Genomic DNA, 25,267 nt, shown 5'->3' on the forward strand with positions numbered 1-25,267 from the left:
AGTGTAAGTTGGAAATAAAATTTATGGGATTTTAATGCAATTTATTTCTTTTTCTTATTGTGTGTTAATTCCCTGCCTGAGTCATTCTTTCTCCATAAAGGGCAACCATATTTTTTACTCTTGGACTCCATCTTGATTACATTAGGAAACGAATACACCAAGAGTTGTAAGTAGGAGTATAGCCTGTGTGTAGGAGAAAAAGGAACTAGATTAAGAAATCATTTCCACAGTTATTAAAATAACCAATATTTACAAAATCCTCATTTACATAAAAACATCATTCCACTTAGAAAACTGTCTAGAATCTTACTAATACAGTTGCAAACTTTGCTTCAGAGTTCTAACAGGACTGTAGGGGCCAGTCATCCTTTATTGCCAGTAAATTATAACACGTTTTGCTCATCTGCTAGAAACATGTTTGTTGTCCACCTAGAGTAGAATCTGTCCTGCACTTTGCTCTCCTCCCCATCACATCATTATCTAAGTGGTTATATCTTTAACACCTTCATTTCCGTGATTTTTAGTCTCTGCATCTCACAGTTTAAAAATCACATTTATTTTATTTTCGTCGAATTTTTTTTTCTACCTGCTATATTCTTGAATGAATATGTTTTATCTTACGTGTACATTTTGATCATATTTGTTCCCCTAGGTCATGATAGCATCTTTGAAATGCTTATAGTTCTTATATTACAGTGTGAGCCTGTTTAACTATACACTTTTATTATTATAGATCTATGGTGTCATTATAGTGAGTTTCTATACCTCTTCTGTGTCTTTTTGGTTGACCTAATATTTAATGGTTGTTTTTTTTAGGTCTTCAATAAACTCATCAGGAGATATAAGTATTTGGAGAAGGCATTTGAAGATGAAATGAAAAAGGTAAAAATTCAAATGTAATGCCTATCTGTTTTATAGTAATGACATGGGGGTGGATAAAAATTGTATAAGTGGCCGGACACGGTGGCTCACGCCTGTAATCCCAGCACTTTGGGAGGCCGAGACGGGTGGGTCACAAGGTCAGGAGTTTAAGACCAGCCTGGCCAAGATGCTGAAACCCTGTCTCTACTAAAAACACAAAAATTACCCGGGCATGGTGGCATGCACCTGTAATCCCAGCTAACTGGGAGGCTGAGGCAGGAGAATTGCTTGAACCTGGGCAGCAGAGGCTTCAGTAAGCCGAGATCACTCCACTGCACTCCAGCCTGGGCGACAGAGCAAGACTCCATCTCAAAAAATAAAATAAAATTTTACATGTACAATGATATTGCAGAAGTGCCATATATGTAATAACATGTATGTGAAACACATAGTGAGTTTTTAATACATATTTGGTAAATAAGTATGAAAGATCATTAGCTAATAGCTATAGGAAGAAATATGTGATTATTCTGGACTTTTTCCATTAATATTTAATGTAAGACAGTGTGCTTTGTTCAGTAAGAATAGTTTTACGGGCTATAACCTCTGACCTTGCAGAGATTAAAATGAAAACTAGATAAAGTGATTTAAGTAGTTAAAGCCCATGAAAGAACGTAGCACAGCAGCTAATGTTCAGCAAAATTCTTTAATTGTATGCAGTTTAGCAAAGGGAATAAAAGCACCTCTTTGGAGATAGAGTATATGGGTGTAATTCTCAGTACTCTTTCTCATCAGTGAAATCCACAGTAGCATCTCCTTAAAGATGTCCTCTTTTGAGTAATTGCATGTTCCCTCTTCCAATTTGTAACTCCTGTATTTATATATGGCACCCACTACCTTTACTTGTTTCAGATTTGTTCGTTACTTTGTCATTGCTTCCAATTTTAGATAACTATCTAAAGTAAAAAACCAAGTGAAAAAAGTAACCATAACATATACTTACTTCTTCCCTACTTACTTACTCTCCCCGCTCCTCCCCACCTAACTGCACCCCACCCCACCCAGTTCAAAGTGGTTCCGTGTATAATATTGAAGAGCAATTTGGCAATAGTCATTAAAAGAAATGTTTCTTACATAACCCATGACCCAGCCGTCATGAATTTATAAGAATCCATTAGCATGGATATATAAAGCTATATGTATAAAGATGTCACCACAGTATTGAAAAATAGCCTAAACGTCCATTGGTGGGAGATGAAGACTGTTTAATTAAATTACAATCTATCTATACAGTGGAATACTATGCAGTCTTTTATACATGTAGGCATAACTACATGTATTAATAAGGGAAAATGCCCATGACAAATTAAGTGGAAATGCGAGGTGCAAAGCAACCATTTGGTAGTAGTTTGACCTGGGGCAAATTACTTAATATCTTTGTACCTTAGTGTTCTTTTCTGTAATTGGAGATGGAGCCTGTTGTAGGTATTAATACACATAAAGGGATCAGAAGAGTGTCTGGTCCACTCAACAAGTTTTAGCTATCATTAGCATATAATGCAGTAAAAAACAATATGTGTGTATACATGTAATTATGTTTTAATGTTGATTAATATAATTGAGCACTGTGGTTATTATTTTTATGATGATCTAATTTTTGTACCATTTCTATGTGATTAAGTATATTTTAAATGAATATGGTTATATGTGTGAGCTTAAAGAAGTGGTGTTAAAATTTTATTTTAGAGGCTAATTTTTATTATTCTCGTTTAAATGTTACTTATTTTTATAATGGAGGAAAAGGACAAATTGACATGAACTGTCTATATTTATGTTAGTTCTTTCATTCTTCCCCATTTCTGATGCTCCTTGGAACTTAAGCCTTTCAATCCCTCATTCCCTCACTCCCTGGCACTTACTTAGATGTTAACTTCTTTTTAATTTTTTGAGAATTTAATAGGTATAAATTGAGAGGCAAATGGACTGGTTTGGTTCCAGTTCTGCCACTTTCACATAATGTAAATAGTCTATAATATAATAATCCTTCAATTCTTGGGGAATAGTAAGTTAATATTTTATTATCCCCTACACAGTTAGTGGAATAATCATGTCATCAGGGTGGAGACACTTAAGTCTCTATCAATGCCAGTGAATTTTGCATTGGCGCAAAATAATGGAAGATCAGCAAGGCCCCTGTGGTGATAGTGGCCCCTGAGGAATTTCCATGGCAAGCCTAGTAACTGCTGAAATGGAGAAAGTAACAGTAGAATGTAGTCAAAGCACAAAGCAGAGGAGAGTCAGGAGAGAGAAGGGCATCCCACAGGGCTGACTACTCTTAGAATTTAATACAGGAAGTGGGTTTTTCGTTTTATTTGCTTTGAGCTTACATTCAAATTTTCTAGGATTGCTACTTTTTCAGTTCCCTGCCTCTGTGGCAAGAGAATCTAAAAGTTTACCAAAAAACATCAAGAACCTAGAAAAACCCTTTCTCCCTCAACAGTCTTGTTTTGAAGACTGTTGTATTCTGTGAGCTCAGAAAAGTATGTATTAAATGTCAAAAGCTTAACTTCAACTCTTTCCTGTTTTTTTTTGTTTGTTTTTGTGGGGCTTTTTTTTGTTTCTATGTTTTTGCCGTACAAATTCTATTCAGAGAAAATGGGTACATGTAGCAGGGGAAGAGGTAGTCGCCCAAAGAAGTGGAAAAACTTGAAAAACAATACATTTCAGAAAACATGTCCATCATGTATACTTAACTCTTTTGCATGCACATAGTCAAACATAAATCCATCTGTTTACATATCATCCAAATATCTCTTCTCCTTTCCGTGAATGTTATCTACAGCTGTGAGTAAATTAACTGAGAAGAAAGGAACTCTGCCTGCTCAAGTCACTTTCCACAGCATCCCGTTTATCATGAAATGAATTACTATGCTTTGCATATGACCTTCTGTGTGTGTGCCACGTAGCCATGGATGTTCACAGTTTATCTTCCCACTTCAGTCCTTTGCTTCATAGACATGGTTCCTTTTTTTTTCTTTTTCTTTTTCTTTTTTTTTTTTTTTTTTGACCCACAGCTTCTCCTCTTCCTTAAAGCCTTTTCCGAAACAGAGCAGACAAAGTTGGCGATGCTGTCGGGGATTCTGCTGGGCAATGGCACCCTGCCCGCCACCATCCTCACCAGTCTCTTCACCGACAGCTTAGTCAAAGAAGGTAACGAGGCTCCTGTTTTCTCGCCTGTCAGACAACAAAAGAAAGATAAAGCCACAGATAGTTAGAAAAATGCCAGTGGCTCTTTTTGGTGTCCTCTATTACTCATTCTTCATATAAGAGAATATCTGTGTATGGGTGTATATTGCCTTTCAAATAATAAAAGGAGTGGACTTGCTAATTGTAGGAAGTTTGAAGGAAAAAATATGCACACCTGTACAAAGACATGTTAAGAAAGACTAATAGCAAATTAAAATCTCATGGAAGACTTGATGCCTAGGTCAAATACCCCGAAATCGATCTGGTAATCTTTTTGCCCTTCGACACAAAATGGCAGCCTTTAACTCTCACCCTTATTATAAGAACAAAAACTGTTCCCCTCTCAAGGTCTAGAGAAACTGATGCTCAGATATTCATTTTGATTGCACTTTTTAAGATATTCATTGTCTCAGTTTTAGAAAACAATTTTAAGTCTGCTGCATTAGAAGGAGTCTTGTTTTAATTTTAAGGCATTAAGGGTTGGATAGGCATGCATACCATGATTTGGTTATAGAATAAAATAAAAGTCGGCTGTTTACTTGTAGGAGGATAATGATAGTCAAATTACAATGCAACACAAAACAGTTATTTTTCCTTAAAAATAAATTAAAAGAGCTTTTGTGAGAACATCTGTTTCTTCTGAGAACTTAAAGTTTTCCTCCTACGTATATGAAGTCCTAGCCTCATTCATGCCTATAGTGAAAGAAAGGAGTCATAGTTTTCTTGTAGCTAAGGAAAGAATAGTAAATTGAGAGTCAATTGGTCTTATTCAGAGACTCCAGTTTTTAGCTTAAAATCACTCAGATTTATGACAATTCAGACTCTGTAATTGTTGGATGTTATCAGTATTATGACATTTTAAAGTATTTCCCTGAAGAAAATTCATGATACAACACGCATCTTATTTTTGCTATTAGCCATTTTGCACACAGAAAATCAACATAGAATATAAATGTTAATCATTAATTATTTTAAATTATCCTAGCCAACATAACAGAAAATAATTGCCTTTCTAGTTTTTTTAAAAACCTAAGTGATGTCTGTAACTTCCTCTGTAATATATCCAAAAATTACGTTATTAGGTGGATAGATATGTGATAAAGCAAATACGGCAAAATATTAGTTATAGAAACTAGATGGTGGGCATGTGAGTGTTCATTGTTCAATTTGTTCAACTTTTCTGTATGTCTGGAAATTATTATAGTAAAATGTTTGGGGGGTGGTGAGGAGAAAAATAACTTTGCTATGGAAATAGCATAGTACCTCTGTTATATGGCTTTTCCTTAAACTCTGCCATCTTTTACAAACTAGAGGTTTAAACCCTTGCTTCCTAATTGGAAAAGGATTAAGAAAATGGCTGGGTATGGTAACTCATGCCTGTAATCCTAATACTTTGGGAAGCTGAGGTAAGAAAATTGCTTGAGGCCAGGAGTTTGAGACCAGTCTGGGAAACAAAGCAAGACTCTCTTCTCTACAAAAAAAAATTTAAAAACTAGCCAGGTGTGTTGGCACACCTGTACAATCCCAGCTGCTCAGGAGACTAAGGCAAGAGGATTGCTTGAGCCCAGGAGTTTGAGGCTACAGTGAGCTATAATCACATCATCTTACTACAGCCTGGGCAACAGAGAAAGACTATCTAAAATAAAAAAAAGAAATAAAGAAAATGGTTAAGAAATTAATCATTTTCCCCAACTCATCCAGTAAATGACCAAGGGAGATGGGATTATCCTACTCAGAGGAGTAACTACAAAGAAAGTTAAATCTCAGTTTTAGGCTCCTAGTTTCAAGCATAGTTTTTCTTTACGATACAGATTACAGCCTAGTGTTAATTTATATTAAATTTTATATTGGTTTTATGAGCTAATGATAATGCTAAAAATTCATCTTAAGTTGTTTAACATGAACTTTCAGTTAAGGTGTAATGCATGTTTTGTTGTTACAGCCGTTTTTTTTTTTTTTTTTAACTTAGTTTCTTTGCTTATTCAAGGGAAGAAAATCAGGTTTAGTTGGTGTCTATATGAATGATAGACCAATTAAATGCTTTTACTTTCCAGTTGCTGGAAGACCTGGGTCAAATTGGTATATAAGGACATGGATTTCTTATGTAACAATAAATAGAAAATTAGGACAGACCTCAGGCTGAACAGCAGTATCATTCAGGACTAAAGTATTTTTCTCCTGTTATCATTCATAGCATTAACTTCATCCCAAGGATGGTGCCCCCTCTAGTTGTTATAAGATGCCTGCTGACACAGTTATGGCATATTCTTCCTGGTTCAGGTTCAGTGGAAGAACACTTCTCCTGAACAGAGGATAATTTATCTTTCCTTCAGCTGATTGGCTGACACAGGCTGCATGACTAGTGCAGGTCCAGTAGCAATTGCCAGGGGCGTGCCTTGGGCAGATGAGCTTAAGCGAGGTCACTAAATTAATCATCAGAAAGGGGTGGTACCAGGACTTAGACTAATCAGTAGTCACCTGGACTGGATAAAAGGGGACCTCTTTTAGGAAGGAGGTAAAGAGAATAGAGGCTGCTTGGGCCACATTATCATTAGCTCATAACAATAGTGGAACCTTCAGTTTAGAAAAATCAGTTAAATGTTTCAGTTACATCTTAACTCTTCATTAAATAACCGCAACATAAATTTAGAAATTTGAAGTGTTCATAGAACTGTCTTCTTGTTATCTGATTATTTCTATTTGGAAATAAGTGGTAATGTAAATGTGGACATGTGATTAAATGGTTTCCTGATTTAACATAACTAGCTTAATAACGATATTTTTTTTTAATCCAGAAGAGTTTAACTTGAAACAGCCTTGGTATTTTTATAGCTTAACTCAAGAATATTTTAAAATGCTTTTTATGGCTGCGTGCAATGGCTCATGCCTGCAATCCCAGCAATTTGGGAGGCCAAGGCAGGTGGATCACCTGAGGTCAAGCGTTCAGGACTAGCCTGCCCAACATGGCGAAACCCTGTCTCTACTAAAAATACAAAAATTAGCTGGGTGTGGTGGTGCATGCCTGTAATCCCAGCTACTTGGGAGGCTGAGGCAGCAGAATCACTTGAACCCAGGAGGTGAAGATTGCAGTGAGCCGAGATCATGCTACTTCACTCCAGCCTGGGCGACAGAGTGAGACTCCATCCCCCAAAAAATAAAAATAAAAATAAATAAATAAAATGCTTTTTATAAAAAGCAAAACTAAGGTAAATGATATGTGTTCATCTATTCGTAGCAATACTTATTGTATCTATCACTATCAGTGTTCTTGTACTGGCATCCTTTATTAGCAAATTACTTGATAAAGGTGACATTACAGTTTTGTGTCTCCTAATTTACTTTCTTGTGCCTCAAGATCACTGTTATAAACATGAAATACATATGAACCAGAGGGTGAAATAAAGGCAATAACACCAAAGATACTGGGTGTTAAATATGTTTTTGACCAAGGTAAAATAAAATAAGCTTGCAGTTAGACCAGGTTGGATTCAAGGAGTCCAAATTTGAAAAATATTTTAATTTATTTTCCTTTTCCTGAAAATGTTCTATTTTGTAATGAGAAGAGGAGAATTTGCCTAGAGGTCTATTGACTTTTCATTTGTACCAAAATTAGTCTTTTAGTTATTTACCCATTTCAGGAAACCTGGTTGCTTTGTACACCATCACAATTGGTTTTGCTCGTAAAAGGAATGAAATTCTCTTTTGTTTTTGAACAGGCATTGCGGCCTCATTTGCTGTCAAGCTTTTCAAAGCATGGATGGCAGAAAAAGATGCCAACTCTGTTACCTCGTCTTTGAGAAAAGCCAACTTAGACAAGAGGCTGCTTGTAAGTGTTTTCTGGTTAAAGAGTTGTATGTATGATGGCTTTCTTGGAGCTTAAGCAATGCCTGCAATGTAGTATATGAGTAAAATCCCTGGATCTGTGTTGACTTGGAGCACTGTTCCTTTTATTTCTGTGTAATTGGTAGTAGAAACTAATTTCATTTTAATCTTTATTTTGTGAACAAATGGCACAATAAAATTAAAGAATTGTGAAGAATATAGACTTCCAAATTTGTAAGTTTGTTGACATAGTATTAACATTTCATCAGAATTAAGACTTTGTTTTATAGCCATAACTTTTTTACTTTTTTTTTTTTTTTGAGACAGAGTCTGGCTCTGTCACCCAGGCTGGAGTGCAATGGCACAATCTCGCTCACTGCAACCTCTGCCTCCGGAGTTCAAACAATTCTCCTGCCTCAGCCTCCCGAGTAGGTGGGATTACAGGTGCTCTCCACCACACCCAGCTAATTTTTGGATTTTTTAAATAGAGACGGGGTTTCACCATGTTGGCCAGGTTAGTCTTGAACTCCTGACCTCAAGTAATCCACCCACCTCAGCCTCCCAAAGTGCTGGGATTATACGCGTGAGCCACCACACTCAGCCTATAATCATAACTTTCTAGACATTTTAAGGTTTTAATATGATAAAAATTTCATCAATCTCACTTAATCAAATACTTGTGATGTCTGTCTTGAGTAGCAGTCAGACTGTGCTAATCTCAAATGTGTGTTAAATAGTTTGCTAACAAAATAAAAGTTTAAACAAGATTTCCCTGGAAATACTTAAGCTGTTGCAGAAATTAAACAAGTTAATTGTGTCACAATTGCTTGATTATATTTTTATTTCTCCATCTTTGTGTTTTTCTAAGAAAATCCAGAAAAATATTTTGTTCTTGTAATTTCTATCTGCTCCCTACAATTTCTTTCTTCTTGGTGCAGCAGCTGTGAAATGCCAAGATTTCTCCAGGTGGAATTGCTTTTACAGTTCTAGGATGAAGTGTAAAAATAAGACACAGCCCTGCCATCTCTTCACCTGGCCTGTTCTCTGTTGTTCTCTTCCAATGTGTTTCAGTGTGCAAGGGTCCAATCCCATGAGATAATTCTAAGACTATCTCTTTTCCTCAAGAACACATGAAAGTAATTTTAAATGTAAATACTTGCAATTTAAATCACTTAAGAATACTTTGTTTCTTGAAGTTTACCTTAAATAGATTTGTGTGTTTAAAGTTTTTAGATTATGGTGAAAAAAAGGTACAGAAGTCTAGATTCTAGTTCATAATAATTTTCATTCCTCATATGTTTCCTGAATGTCTACCCTGTGCTGGGCATGGTACCACAAGCTGCAGAGCCAGTAGAGAACAGGATAGAAAAGTTGCCTGCCCTCGTGAAACCTACTTTCTAGTGGACTTAGGGCAAATCCCTGTAAACAGAAGCAAAAGTCACAGAAGATAAGTGAATAGGTTGCTGAGGAAGGTGGAGGTTCATATGAAGGGAACATATTTCTTGTCCATGAGGCTGTGGGTTGTCTATAGATTAGGTCTATCTTGGCTAAGCCTGGCTTGGTTCCACATGCCTTTTCATTCGGGCACAGGCTGAGGGAGCAGCTCCCATCTGGGCCATTCTGTCTTCATGGCAAAGTACCAGAACACAGAGACTGAACTGAACCTCTCAAGTACCTTAAAAACTCACCTATGGACGCTGCCATGCCTGGCAATAGATTGGGAAAATCCAGTCCACTAATAGGCTGCTTCTCCACCTCTGCAGATAGACATAGCAAGGAGGGGGTTCTCTTAATACTCTTTTGAAGGAGAGGAGGTGTATGATTGGGAACAAAGATACAATCTATCCGGTTATTTCTTAAAGCAGTAATTTTCTTAAAGATATTCACAACTATAGCCTGGTTAGCTTAATTAGATGGCTTCATTTATAAAATTCATTTTCTTTTTGGAAGCACATGTCATTTAGCTGTTTTTACTAGGTTCTGTGTGTGTATGTGTGTGTGTACATATGTGTGTGTTTGTGTATATATATGGAACATAGGTGGTGGTTTCTGCGAGAAACATATAAACTGGGTGAGAACAGCGTAGTTGCCTATGCACTATGCCTGCCTGATATTTGTTGAATCAACAAAAGAATGAGGAACTAGTGAGTCAGTTCCACTCTTTAGGAGGAAATTTTGTTTTATGAACATATACAACAAAATTCTCTTTAACTGTGAACTACTACATTTTAGGAAAAGTTGTGTATTACTAGACTTTAGCTATCACCCACTATTACAATACAGAAGAAAGAGCAATTTATAGCAACTCAGAGAGGTGAGGGGATGGGAGAAGCCAACCCTTATTACTGACAAAGAGAATAGTGATTAAGAAATCAAAGATATTGATCTCTTCCATTATTTATTCAATAAGTATGTATCGATTATATTATATGCCAGAAACTTCCAAGAGATGGGGAGATTGAAAGGAACCAAACCAACAGACCCTTTCCTTCATGAAGCTTATATTCTATTTCAGGAGAGTGGGCCATAAACTAAAACCCGTAAAATATGTATTATAATAAAGGTAAAAATTAAGTAGGGGCCAGGTGTGGTAGCTCACACCTGTAATCCCAGCACCTTAGGAGGCTGAGGCAGGTGGATCTCTTGAGATCAGGAGTTCAAGATCGGCGTGACCAACATGGTGAAACCTTGTCTATACTAAAAATACAAAAAATTAGCCGGGCGTGATGGTGCACACCTGTAATCTCAGTTACTCGGGAGGCTGAGGCAGGAGAATTGCTTGGACCCGGGAGGTGGAGGTTGCAGTGAGCTAAGATCACGCCACTTCACTCCGGCCTGGATGACAGAGCAAGACTCCGTCTCAAAACAAAACAAAACAAAATTAAGTAGGAAAGAGTTAAAGAGCTTCCAAATGTGGGCTGTAATTTTCAGTGGTGGAAAGCCCTCTGTGATAAGATGACATTGGTGTAAAGACTTGAGGGAGGTGTGGAGTGAACTGTTTAAATATCTCCACATAGAGCATTCCAGGCAAAGGGAATGGGAAATGGGAAGGCCTTGGGGCATGGGATATTGGGGACCGCAAGGGGAGATCAGGTGAGAGCAAAAGTGTAGATAAGCTCAGAGAAGTAGCAAGGCCCATATCATCTAGGGCTTTGGCTTGTATTCCAAATAAGATAGAAAACTTTTGGAAATTCTCTGCAGAATGGTGTGTAATGTGATTTTGACTCTCAACAGGATCACTCTTGCTGTCACTTTGGGAATAGACTCAGGAGCAAGAGCAAAAGCAGAGAGACCTTAATCTAGGGATGAGATGATAGAGATTTGTCCCAGGGTATAGTTTCTCTAAAAAAATACAAACCATGTTCCAAGTCAAAAAATGACGTGGTATGATTTAGACGGGCTTCCCCTCAACTTAATCTGAATGATGATTTTCAATGTATTATATACTATTCATAAGAATTTGGAATGTAGTTCATAAGTGAACTACGAGTGATATGTTTAATGGCATATTGCTCTGAACATAACTGTAAATCAAACTTTGCAGTCACACTCTTCCTAAATAGAATATTGAATGCTAGCACAGAATAATGGAATAAGTATTGACTTGGGGGCACACAGCTCTGTTCTTAAATATTTTTGATGGCATAAATTGGGTCAGGCTGCTTAACCTTGTTGAAACTTGGTTTATCATCTGGAAAAATGTCTGCTTTACACAGTTATTATGAGGAAAGTGCCAGTACATTTTGATTCATAGAAGAAACTCAATAAAAATACATTAGTTCCCTTCCCTGCAGATTTGGAAGATGTGGAGCAGTAGAGGAAATATCAGTGACGCAGTTTCAGTGTGGTATAAAATGTTTGCTTTATTATGAATGCGTGTTTGATAGCTGCTCCCACCAGCTCTCTTCTGACATTTTTGAAACATATGACTCAACAGGGGAAATTAATAGGATGATAGAACATTGAAATTTGAATCCTGACATAGGAGCCCTCCAGCTGTGTTCCTATAGGTGGTGGCAAACCCATTGCAGATCTACTGAGGCTCTTCCTGGAACCACATAGCCATTGGCCATATATATGCAAGTCTAACCAATACAAAAGCTTGGATATATTTTTTAGACCCTGCAGCAGTCTGAAAAATGTGAGAACTTTGAAAATCATCTTAATTTCATAGATGGGAGTTGAACTCACCCAGGATTAGATCATGACTAAGTGTTACTGAGATTCTGCCAAACTGTGTAGGGTAAAATGGAAATGAGGTGAAAATATGAGAGCAGCTATGGTATATTGCTCTTTTTGAAAATTTCCATCAGAATTATGTAATAAACTAGAGTTAGTAGGGTGGGTGTCTTAGACCTTTTCTATTACTTATAACAGAATACCTGAAACTGGGTTATTTATACAGAAAAGGAACTTATTTCTTAACAGTTATGGAGGCTAAGTCCCATGTCAAGGGGCTGCATCTGGTGAGGGCCTTCTTGCTGGTGGGGACTCTGCAGTGTCCCAGGAAGGCTCAGAGTATCATATGGCAAGGGGGCTGAGTGTGCTAGCTCAGGTCTCCCCTCCTCTTTTTTAAAGCCACCAGGTCCCCTCCCAACATAACCCACTAATCCATGAATGGATTAATCCATTCATGAGGGCAGAGCCTTTATAATCCAGTAACTCTTTAAAAGCCTCATCTCTCAGTATTGCCACAGTAGGGTCCAAGTTTATCTCAATTGCTTACCCTTTTTTTCTTTTTCTTTGTGAAACTGCCTGATTTCAGAAGATGTTTAGCTCAATAAATATACCAGCGATTTGTTGTTTTGTAAAACAGTCTTTATTCTTTTCTTCCAAATGTGAGATATTCTAAGTGAAATGAAGATTTTTGTCCTTTATGCTTGCTGAAATTTGAATGGCTTGTTGTATAGCAGTCTTTTTTCCCTTTTTCAGGAACTCTTTCCAGTTAACAGACAGAGTGTGGATCATTTTGCTAAATACTTCACTGACGCAGGTCTTAAGGAGCTTTCCGACTTCCTCCGAGTCCAGCAGTCCCTGGGCACCAGGAAGGAACTGCAGAAGGAGCTCCAGGAGCGTCTTTCTCAGGAATGCCCGATCAAGGAGGTGGGAGACCACGGGCAGACATCACCTCAATACACATGAATGAGAGGAATTACATGGGCTGTGTAGCAAAGGCTTTCCTTAACAAGTCTGTCCTATGCTTATTGCTGTAAACTTTATCCACTTATTCCTACCATTTAAATTAACTCAGCTTCAAAGTATTGATTTAGAATCCTCCATTTTTGTTAACACTCTAGGATGGTCCAGAAATTAATAGTGATTTCCACACAACTGACTTATTTTACCAGGCTGCTATGATTTTCAAAATATTTCATCTGTCAAAGAGATTTGACCATCCACTATCAGTATAGCCCATTATATGGTAGTTTTAAAATTTTGTTGCAGGTTATCTAACCTGATTAAGCATTTGTCTAGTGTTTGGAATTAACACTGGATTTTTTGTTCATCACTCTGTATGAATATGTAACAGGCTTTTTATTTGAAAAAAGTTTGAATTCCTGTCATGGGAAAAGACTAGTTGGATCAGTGACTTGTTTAATCCCACTCACACTTGGAAGAGCTGTGTTTCCCTATAATGTAAAAGCTATATTTTTTGTAATATGCATATACATAGTTTATATATACATGCTATAGTTCACAAAGCTATGACTATATCTTTTTTTTATTTTTAGTGTATCTGGAGAAAGTTTCTATTTGAAGTTTTAAAATCTTTCATGCAATAATTTAAAAATTAATATAAAGAGTCCTTTCTTTTTTTTCCACGTGCTCTAAAATGCCTGACCCGCACCTCCTTCCATGCTCCAAGCCCTGCATGGCAGCTCACATGGTTGAAGCCTGGAGAATGTAGGACTGATACTCTCCAGCAGGTGGAGGTGTTGGAATGACAAATATTCTTAAGTCTCATGGTATTAAGGATAGCAGTATATTCAATCATATTTCTCCAAGCAAGAATTTGTACATGATTTTCCATGGGGAAAAGAAGCAAACATAAAAAGCCTTGTGATGCTTGTAGATGCCAGGATGTCACACTTTTACGTGACTTCCTCCAGCCAGCACAGGGACTGGGACTGCCCAGCTCCTTCTGCTTTTGAAGGCTGCTCAAGTCACTGCTGGCATTTCTACACTCCAGGCCAGAAGTCAAGAAAGCAATGTGTTTCCAGCAAAAAAGAAAAGGGAGGAAAAAACGGTGTTACTACTACTCACAAAGTAGTATGCTGGAGATAGACGATGACTTTCAATCACTTCTGAGGCCCAGACCTCTATTTATTATTTTATTTTAAAAGGAAAAAGCCTTTCAAATAAATTTTAGGCGAGCCTATATTCCATACTCTCAGGGTTGAGTATAAATTTGCATATTTATACATAATTCAAAGGAGAAAATAAGTTGCTGAATACTGCTGAATTGATGTATATGAAATTTAAAAATTGCCTTTGCACTTAGAATTTATTTACAAATTAACTTTTCACTGAGATGGGGCATAAGGATCATCAAAAGTAATCATTGAAGAATAAATTGTGGAGAATGGACCTGTACAAACCCAAGATGGTATCCATCAAGAGGTTTTAAAGTTTAGGGATGGAGATAAAAGTTCACAACTCTGTTGCCTTCTTTAAATCTCCAAAAAGTCATACTGGCTCAAAATCCCTACTCTACTAGACTCAAAGGGGTTTCTCTATGAGGAAACAAAAGTCCTCTCTTACTCCACATTATCCAGCAGCTCCTGGCCAGAGCTAAGCCTATTAATTTTGGGACTAAAAATAAATTTGCTTTGAGAACAAATCATTATAGTTTTTCTCCCTCTTCCAGTCTGAGAATGCAGACAAGGAAAGGAGAAGCTAAGCAGATTGTTTCTTAGCTGCCCCAAAACCTTGATTGACTGAGCAGCTAGGGGGGAGATGGGAGCCCTCCATCTGCCTGTTACTTTCTGACCCCATTTCCATGAAATGTAGGTGGTGCTTTATGTCAAAGAAGAAATGAAGAGGAATGATCTTCCAGAAACAGCAGTGATTGGTCTTCTGTGGACATGTATAATGAACGCTGTTGAGTGGAACAAGAAGGAAGAACTTGTTGCAGAGCAGGCTCTGAAGCACCTGAAGGTAACAGCCCTTAGCAAGGAACTGACCCAGCCAAGGGCAAACTGCAGCTTTTTTTGTTTGTTTGTTTGTTTTTTTGAGACAGAGTCTCACTCTTTTGCCTCAGCTAGAGTGCAGTGGCACGATCTGCGCTCACTGCAACTTTGAACTCCTGGGCTCAAGCCACCCTCCCTCCTCAGCCTCCCAGGTAGCTAGGACTACAGGCACGTGCCACCACGTCTGCCTAATTTCTTCATTTTTTGGTAGAGATGTAGTCTCGCTGTGTTGCCCAGGCTGGTCTTGAACTCCTGCATTCAAGCTATCCTCCTGCCTTGGCCTCCCAAAGTGTTGGATTGCAGGCGTGAGCCACCACACCGGGCCCAAATTTGTCTTAATTGAGAGTATGACAAATGGGTTCCAACTACAATTACCCTAGACTCAGACTAAACATATACTTCCTAATTTTTTTCCAAGTTTGCACCCAGCGTTCATGAGAACATAGCAGTGAGTAAACTGTCCATGTTACGTTGATCAGGGAAGGCCCCTTGGAAGAGATAAGTATTGAATTGAGTAAGTCTCAGAAAAACAATGGCTATGCATCAGTGTCAGAAAGTCAAGGATATTTCTAAATGAATGCTTTTTATCCCAGCAGCTCATCAAGATTCCTTCCCTGTACCCACTAAGAGACCAAATATGAGAATCTGCCTATATTAAAGATAATTGCTGGCCTGCTGTGTCTAAGGGATATTTCGAAAATGAGGTCATATCCTCATAGAATATCCATTGTATTATTGGACTGTGGCTCTGCCATTGAAAAAGTGTGAATCTTCTTCCCAGTTCCCTCACAGGTCGACTATACTGCTTTGTTCCTACTGTTCTGTTCCCCTCACCCCATTGGGCACAATATGATGATAAAAGGTGTCAATCCTGAAAGTCAGTCTTTTCTAAGCAACCCTCCAGGTTACTGTTATGGTTCCAGCAGTGTCGGCTCTGTACCTCCCACGCAAGTGACGGCTTTTACTCTCCACTTCTGTTCTAGCAATATGCTCCCCTGCTGGCCGTGTTCAGCTCCCAAGGCCAGTCAGAGCTGATCCTCCTCCAGAAGGTTCAGGAATACTGCTACGACAACATCCATTTCATGAAAGCCTTTCAGAAGATTGTGGTTCTCTTTTATAAAGGTATCCATCCACGTGCCACTGCTGTGCTTCTGTGTTTTGCTGAAGCTCTTTGAGAGGCAGAGCAGGCAATGAGGCAGAGGAGGTCATGGGGCTCTGTTTAGAGAGGGACAGCAAGAGGCTAATTTGTGAAAGTTTTATTGAGGCAACCATACCATGTAGAGAGAGGAGGCATACACGCCGTATATGCGTTGCCTTGGAAACCCTGCTTAGGCCCCTGGGCACTTCTCATTGGCAGATGAACTGGTAATTGTTTCTTGGGGTTGGTGGAAAAAAAAATGTAATTATATAAAATTGAGCCTGTTTTTGAATTGTAAGGATTAGCTCTAATAACAATGATTATCAAAATACTATATATATATTATGTTCAGACCCTTTTAGGTACCATAAATCTGACTTTAAAATTACTGAAGTAATTAGCCTTTTTACTTTGTATTTTAGTTACTTGGCCCAGCCATTCTCCTGTTTTCCAAGGGAATGGCTATTTTTAGGTTTTCACATTTACTGTCTTTTCATTGTATTTATAAGGATTAGGTTGCCATGACAACTGGCACTAAAATATGAATGCTAAAGGTTTTAACCGATCCCAATCTGTATACCTACAGCATACAGAAATGTCCTAGGCTATTTTTTGGGCCTACATTTATGTAGTTTTGTGAGGGAGAAAAAGGAACATTTAAGAAGTGATACATTTTGAACATTATAACATGTTTATTTTATGTTATTATGTTCATAAATATCATATCAGAAAAGTTAAAATAATACCAGCCAAATGTTTATTTTCCCTTTCATGTGTTCCTAAATTTGTCTATTTTGAATTATATCTTGGGAATTTGGAAAATAAAGGTTTTAGATACATAATAGCTCTTTTAAAAATGCTTAATAGCATTTCACAATGAATTTTTATTGGCCACGTAGATTCCTCAAATGAATGAATCTTGTCCACAAGTGTTTGGGTGATATTTTACTTTTTCAGGGCACAAAGGTATTCAGCAACAATTATAATAGTCAGGAGGAAAATATGATGGCCACCCATTGCCACTTGAACGTCAGTAATTGGTATTTTCTCCAACCAGATCTGAGTTGGGTCTTCTTGGATTTAGTCATAAGATAGCAGTGTCCTAAAACTAGGCCCCACCCAATGATACCCAAAGTGATCCACCCATCAGAACCAAACCTGCAAGCCATGTTACCAATTCATAGATGGTACCCAGCAGCCAAGAAGGAGAAGTGGGGCCCAACCTTCTGTGGCCACAGCTGGCTCCATTTGTAAAACTGGCAGAGAGACCTATGGGACAGGTTTCACATTTGTTTTGAGGGTGGTAAATTTTTTCCACTACAGAAAACCAAACTGTTCGTAAACTAGTTAGTTACCTGAACATAGTTTGCTTTCTTGTCATATAAAAGATAACCCAACCAGTGTTTCTCACCAATTTTTTTTTTTAACTGAGACATCGTTGTCGGAGTCTCATCTTCAGGAGCACCCTATCGTATTATTGTAATGAAATCACAAAGAATCAGCAAACCCATTGTTACGGGAAATGGCATCTGGGTGGCACATGAACTATTAAAATCCTTCAGATTTCTCATTTTAACCACTAATGCCAACCTCCTTTTCCTTTAGACTTCTTATAACAACTACTGACAGGTAGTAAAACTGGCTACTTTGAGTTTTTTCTTCTTCATCAGCCCCAGATGCTAAGGGTCAGTATGACCTGAAATTATAAAATAACTCAAGAAGTAAGCACTAGGAAGTAAAAAGAAGAGGCATGAGCTCTTAGGCTCATTGATTAACTAGGTAATCAGCGTTTAAATAACCTAAAGTTAGTGAGGTCTGTGGCAAGTATGACCTGGCCCCAGGGAACACAGGAAGGGTGAGTGTCAACATCAATTTTATTTCTGCCTTAGTTATTTTTGGAAATGAAATTGGGAAACTTTTTTTAAAATGTAAACCTAAAACACATCACTGAACTAACATTTTCAATACCATTTTCTAGGTAATTTTGTAATTTTCCACAGAATGATATATATAGTCTGTTTTCTTAAGGGAAATGATTCCATGTTTTCTCTGGAGAACATGCAATCCCTGAGGAATGATTGTTCCATACCACCGTTAAGAGCATTACTGTGTTAACTATGTTTACCGTCTTGTCTCTTTTTTGCCAGATTTTTACTTTCACCTTATTTTGTCCACCAAACACTTGTGCACCAGGAGACATGTATTTGATTTGTTTCTGTAAAGATTTGGATGCTCTCATTCCGTGTTTTATATGCCTAGAGAGAGACTTAATAAACAGTGAGTGTTAAAGCACTCCTTTCCTAATATGCCTAAGAATTACCCAGAGAGCTTGTTATAAAACACAGCTCCCCCAGAGATTCTGATTCAGTAGGGCCAGGGTTGGGCCTGAGAATTTTCATTTTAACAAGTTTCCAAGGTGATGCTCTGACTGTTGTACCAGGATCACTGGTGTAAAGTGTATAGCATTCAAGAAGCAACAGATGCTATGAACTCCAGTGACATGTTCAAGATTATACTTACCTTTGATTTCATGTACATATCCACATTTTACACATAGGGAATAGTGTCTTCTCTGCTTCTTTTACCAAGTTTCTGTGGATTCCTTTTGTTTGTCATAAGGAACGTAGTGCTCTAAAACAAGTTTTTAAAATGTAATGGAAACCGTTGCTTCATTTTAATTTTCATTTTTATCTCTCTCTTACACACACAGCACACACAAACATATACATGGACACACACACACCTCCCCTTTCCCAACATGTCCAGAACTTGATGATAGCAGAAACTTGGGCATATGATTAGCCTTGTCCCCCTTGGCAAATCTAATTACTTAATTGAATATCATTATTGAAAGATTTATAAATCTTTTACATAAATAACAGTGGAATAAAACCAAATAAACTAAATAATGCTAGTCAGCAAAGAAAAAAGTGGTGATGGGTCATTTTGCAAAGACTCTCTGTATTAAAATCTAGATTTGCATATTTTTAAGGTAGTAAGAAACAGTAAATCCATTGCTAACTTTCAAGCATCACATTATTGACTTTTAAAAATAATTTTCTCTTCTTTTTTCCCTGAAGATAAGTCCCATAGACTCAGCATCGTCTAAAATGTGTAAAACTACCTTGTCAAATACTGTTATTATCTCTATCATGGGTTTTCTTGTTTGCAGAAATTTTTTAGGTTAAATTCTATCCTGCATGCAAATTTTTCTAAAAGGAGTTTTTTATTCTAGTTCTAAAAAAGGGTGAGTGCCCTTCTCAGCATATATTCCCAGCATTCTTAGGGTAAATTATTTTTGACTTGTGTCCCTATGTGACATTCCTAATAAAAAAATTTCTGAATTTCAAGAGTTTCAAGTGACATAGTTTCAGACTAAGTTTCTAAATAACTAACGTGATCTAAAATTTAGCAGTTCTCAAGCCACTTTTACAGTATTGTCTCTTCGATCCTCATGAATACATTAGAACTCTACAAATTGAGAAATATTTATTTTTTCTCATCAAGTTAACAAATTTATTCCTTAAACGTGTGTTGAATCGATACTATAGGGCAGGTCTTTCATTAAATGCTGGAAATGAGATGAACAAAATATAGTCCCTGACTTCCTGAATTTCAGGATGTAGAAGAAAACAAAGAATTACACTCACCATGTCAATTGCTGAAATAAGCCTCACACAGAGGGTGTCAGAAGGGATAGGACCACAGAGGGAGGGCACCTAACTTGTTAAAGGTAATTTGGAGGGGGAGAAGTGAAGGCTCTCAAGGTACATGTATCTCACCAGACATTATGAAGAAGTTGGCCAGATAGAAGGGGAAAACATATATTCCAGTCTCTATGTGCCATCATACAATGTCTTCCTTTCTTACTGTCTTTTACTGTTAATTCTATATTCCTAATAGGCATTTATGGAATATCCCACCAAAAATGGTTTCTCAGTTTTAATTAACTCTTTTCCCTACTTTATCCTTAGTGAGGGAAAAAATTGTCTGAATTCTTTGTCCCTCAAGGAGTTCCTTCCTTTTCAGACCTTTCCTTTCACTAAATAGAAGTTTAATTTCTTCTTAAACTCTTCGATGTTCATGCTTTGCCTCATATGGTGCTCTGTGTAGATATTTCAGTAGCTTTTAATTAATACTCTGGTACTAGAAGTTTGATCTTTCAGCAAGTAGTTGTTACTACACTGGGTTCTTCTAAGAACTCCACATTGCCCCGTTAATATGTAGACTTATTTTAAATTCTCCTTCCTATTCTTAACATTAAATATTCTCAATTAATGGTAACTTAAGAATATCAAGGCACAAGATTTGCAATAAACAAGGCATTTGATAGGTCTTACCTATCATTTAGTGTGCTTTTCACAAGCACTGACATTGACAAGCATTTTAGTAGTTGCATGGTCTCTTTCAGCCTCTGTGGGGCAATAAAACACAGGAATGAGCTCTCAACCTTCAAAAGGAAAGCTCAGACAAATAGTATCACTAAACTGCAGTCTACATCAGCTTTCCAACCTGTACTTTGTATCATCCTCAATTCATTAAGGTGTGGAGAAAAAAAACAATTCTCCTTTCCATGTTTGTCACAGTTTAAAATTCTATTGTTTGTGTAGAACATTAATAATGGTAGTTTAATAGTGCATGAATATAATTTATAAACTCCAAAATATACTTATGTTGGGTGTATATGCTCAAAATTATCCTACAGGCAGGAAGACATGATCCAAACAGTTTGATAATTACTGATCTAATATAAGCATCTTAAAGATAATTTACAAGTTATATAAAAGGGTCTTTTAAAATCCCTGTTAATGTTCTTTAAAAGTCTCTGCAAGGCAGTCTTACACAATAACAGGTCACTTCCTCGGGACACAGCTGCCTGCTCCTCAGCTCTATGACAATTAGGCTCTGAAGGCTAGTAGAAATTTCTTTTATCTCAGTGGAGAGCTGGAAACAAAGAGCTAAAATAACTAGAAGCTAAGAATAAGTCTACAGGACCCCTGATTGTAGCTCTTACATCCAGGCTCTATAAGTAAATCCAGACTTCTTGCTTCCTTTGCAAAATGTAATGTTTTTAGTGATGATAATAAACATGTTTTTTAAAAAAACCTTTTATTTTCATAAACAAATCATGTTCATTTTAGTCAGCTCAGCCTCTTCAATTTAATTCAAGAACATTTTCCCAGAGCCAATAATTCTTTAAAAATAAAAAAAGCCAATGTTTTTGTTATGAAAATATCAGCGATGTTTTAAGTGAAAACAATATTAAATTGTTTCTGTCATTTTCATAAGTTGAAATTATATTTTAACTGAAAAGATATCATTAAAGTAATTTATTAACATTATATGGCTTTATCAGTATTTGTAATGAATTGAGCACATCTCGGGGACAATAATAAATGCTTTGTACCTGTTTTCTGTCTCGTTTCCCACTACAGATTCCCAAACAACAACCCATTAGAACATTGGAACATTAGAAGAATGTTAGAACAACCCATTAGAACATTGGGAGAATATGTACACTTATTTTTATATTCTCCTTCCTATTCTTAACATTAAATACTCTCAATTAATGTCATGTTGAGAATATCAAGGCACATTTGTGGAATTTAGAGTTTTAGACAAAAGATAGTTAACTTTTTTTTGTTGTTTTTAGAAACCTGTAGGAAATTAGCTAATATGTCTATTTTGTCTTAATGTAGTAGAGGAAAAATATTACTCTTGTAATTTGGGATGTACTGTGGGAAAATAAGTCGTAATTTAGTGATGGAGAAAGTGTAGAACTTCAGTTTAGGTGTGTATTACTCCCACAACATACCCCAGAAGTTCCTCTTTATATCTAATTGCTAACATCATTATTGCGCACTATCTACATTTTTTTCCTTTGTCATTTTTCTCCTAAAAAAAGAAAATCCCAATCCCCTTAAAAGACACTGGTCATTTGAGGTTGCTCTTTAATCAAGATATGGTTGAACTTGGCAGGACACAAAATGTTCTAAAATGCTGGAATTGCTGATTCATTTGCAAAATTACAAAACAATTCTATTTCCTACCAGCAAATTAGCACTGTGAGAGATTTCCAAGTCCTAGTAGTGAGCTATAGGCTTGCATTATATCATGCCTAAGAAGATGTATATCATCATCATCACTACTTAAGCCTTTAGTAAGCTATCAAAATATGGCACTATGCTACATGAAAATCAACTTGGTTCCTCTCTTCTGATAAGTAACAGAATGCTTTATATTTAAAATGATTGCTTTCTATTAAACTGTAATACATGAAGTTGTTTTGAAACATGACATTTGTATAGTAACTTTGAAATCTTTGATTTAAAATTGCAGCTGATGTTCTGAGCGAAGAAGCAATACTGAAATGGTATAAGGAAGCACATGTTGCTAAAGGCAAAAGTGTTTTTCTTGACCAGATGAAGAAATTTGTTGAGTGGTTACAAAATGCAGAAGAAGGTATGATTCTGTTTACAAACATTGATGACCTTTAAACACTGTCTCATTATATGTCAAAATATTTACCTCTTCCACAGATTTTACTTGATTTTCTAAAACTAAAATTCTAGAGTTATCTTTCGTATCAAACATTTTGCCAACATCTTAGCTTTCCTTTCTGAAATCACGGCAATAAAAATCTCTACATGTAAAAACAAAGAAAGAAATGAAATGCTTAAATTATCCGCTCTGATGGAGGACAATAAGGAAGAAATGATCAGTAGATGTGAAAGGAGAAAAATACATTTAGCTTAATCACGCATTATGGAATTCTATAGATTTTTATGACACCTTTACCAATTAACTGGCAATTTTAAATAATGGAAATATAAAGTGGAAGGATAATAATGAGTAAGAGTGAATTCAGGCCAGGTGTGGTGGCTCACACCTGTAATCCCAGCACTTTGGGAAGCAGAGGTGGGTGGATCACCTGAGGTCAGGAGTTTGAGAGCAGGCTGGCCAACATAGTGAAACCCTGTCTCTATTAAAAACACAAAAAAATTAGCCAGGTATGGTGGCTCACGCCTGTAGTCCCAGGTACTCGGGAGGCTGAGGCAGGAGAACCACTTGAACCAGGAGGCAGAGGTTGCAGTGAGCCAAGATTGCGCCACTGCACGCCAGCCTGGATGACAGAGCAAGACTCCATCTCAATAAATAAATAAATAAAGTGAATTCAATTAAGAATAAAAAGTTCAGGCCAGGCACGGTGGCTCACGCCTGTAATCCCAGCACTTTGGGAGGCCAAGGCGAGCAGATCATGAGGTCGGGAGATCGAGACCATCTTGCCTAACACAGTGAAACCGTGTCTCTACTAAAAATATAAAAAATTAGCCGGGCATGGTGGTGGGCACCTGTAGTCCCAGCTACTCAGGAGGCTGAGGCAGGAGAATGGCATGAACATGGGAGGCGGAGGTTGCAGTGAGCCAAGATCACAGCACTGCACTCCAGGCTGGGCAACAGAGTGAGACTCCATCTCAAAAAAAAAAAAAAAAAAGAATAAAAAGTTTATCTTAGGTGATCCAAAGAAGAAAAGTTATATTATTTAATTTTATATATATTCAAATTTTTATATAATTTATATGTATAAATTTAATATATATAAAATGTATTCATTTATACGTATTTGTATATGTATGCATGTTGCATTTTTAGACAGGCAAAATTTACGTGAAAGCAGAAAAGAGCAAGAGTTTGCTATCTGCCCTCATGTGACTATTTTACCTTATAATGGGTGCCTAGGGTAAAAGTATGCTGGCGCAATGGCAGGGTTCTGGGTTGGTGACTGTAGTAACTTTTGACCTTAATTAGAGGAATCTGGGAGGAAATATCTCACTTCTTTCTTCTCTCCTAGAATCCGAATCGGAAGGTGAGGAAAATTAAATGGCTCAACAAGCACAATACCTAGGTTACCACACACCACTTTTTGATTGGGAATGCTGAACCATTTGAGAAGAGAAACTTGGCTTCTGTTTTCGCAAAGGAAAAAAAAAATAGGATAGGCTTCCCTTGTGCAGAGGGAGAAATGGTTTTGTTTTTGTTTTGTTTTTAAATGGAGCCCTGAGGCATCAGCTATTATACTTGGGACTCTACCTCTCACTCACTATATGCTAACTTAAAGCCATTCAACAAGGAGTCAAGTAGGATCTGAAATTAAATACTCAACAGACTCCTCCTTTTTTAGCTGTATTTTTCAGGTACTGTGTGGTGACCGCCCCACTGGTGTCTATTACAGGCCACTTTGGTAGTTGTGTATCTGCTCATGTATGTGATTTGACAAACCAGTTTTTTAAAATAAATGGCTTTTTAAAAATCTGGGCTTATATTGTCAGAGCTTTTATTTCTTTCCTGTACATGACTTCTTACACAGATAGTATTTTGGTGTTTTTTCTCCTTCCATCCACAATATTGAATGGTTATATTTCTTGTCATCTGTTAAAAACTATTCTGCTCACACCTGTAATCCCAGCACTTTGGGAGGCCAACGCGGGCAGATCATGAGGCCAGGAGATCGAGACCATCCTGGCTAACACAGTGAAACCCCATCTCTACTAAAAATACAAAAAATTAGCCAGGTGTGGTGGTGGGCACCTGTAGTCTCAGCTACTCGGGAGGCTGAGGCAGGAGAATGGCATGAACCTGGAAGGCAGAGCTTGCAGTGAGCCAAGATTGTGCTACTGCACCCCAGCCTGGGCTACAGAGCGAGACTCCGTCTCAAATAAAAAAAACAAAAAACCGTTCTGTTTCTCTCATCTCATGAGTAATACATTTCAGTTATCCTCATGGCAAAGGAGAAATTAACCCCCAAATACATGCACATTGGTCTTATTAATAATACCATGGTTATATTATTAATAATTAAGCATATAAATATATGATTCACATTGCTCATTTTCCTCAGCACTATTTTCTCCCTAGTTAGAGGAGAGCTAAAGATTTATGTATATAGGTTTAGGTCTTTGTTTATATTTATTTATGGCTAAGTTATTTTATCCTTTAAGTTATTCTTCTC

At 37.2% G+C, this 25,267-nt stretch overlaps 1 protein-coding gene and 1 long non-coding RNA gene across 6 annotated transcripts in view; one reads left to right on the forward strand and one right to left on the reverse strand.

The window, feature by feature from the left end:
* Positions 1-24,570, forward strand: part of BZW2 (basic leucine zipper and W2 domains 2) — a 60,376-nt gene extending 35,806 nt beyond the window's left edge. For all 5 annotated transcript variants that reach the window (XM_518982.7, XM_003318329.6, XM_009452701.3 and 2 more), the window contains exons 5-12: positions 817-882; positions 3,936-4,071; positions 7,824-7,933; positions 12,862-13,032; positions 14,941-15,087; positions 16,103-16,241; positions 22,597-22,719; positions 24,110-24,570. In XM_518982.7, coding sequence (XP_518982.6) covers positions 817-882; positions 3,936-4,071; positions 7,824-7,933; positions 12,862-13,032; positions 14,941-15,087; positions 16,103-16,241; positions 22,597-22,719; positions 24,110-24,138 — 921 coding nt within the window. In that variant the 3' untranslated portion in view covers positions 24,139-24,570. The remainder of the gene's footprint in view (positions 1-816; positions 883-3,935; positions 4,072-7,823; positions 7,934-12,861; positions 13,033-14,940; positions 15,088-16,102; positions 16,242-22,596; positions 22,720-24,109) is intronic.
* Positions 589-21,713, reverse strand: LOC134810410 (uncharacterized). The gene is made up of 4 exons (XR_010158351.1): positions 21,665-21,713; positions 20,598-20,671; positions 18,778-18,888; positions 589-4,095 (listed from the first exon to the last, which is right to left on the reverse strand). It is a non-coding gene; the product is annotated as an uncharacterized LOC134810410 (long non-coding RNA).
* Positions 24,571-25,267: the final 697 nt, after the last annotated feature.

The sequence above is a fragment of the Pan troglodytes genome, chromosome 6, assembly GCF_028858775.2.
Source record: "Pan troglodytes isolate AG18354 chromosome 6, NHGRI_mPanTro3-v2.0_pri, whole genome shotgun sequence".
Classification (NCBI taxonomy): domain Eukaryota; kingdom Metazoa; phylum Chordata; class Mammalia; order Primates; family Hominidae; genus Pan; species Pan troglodytes.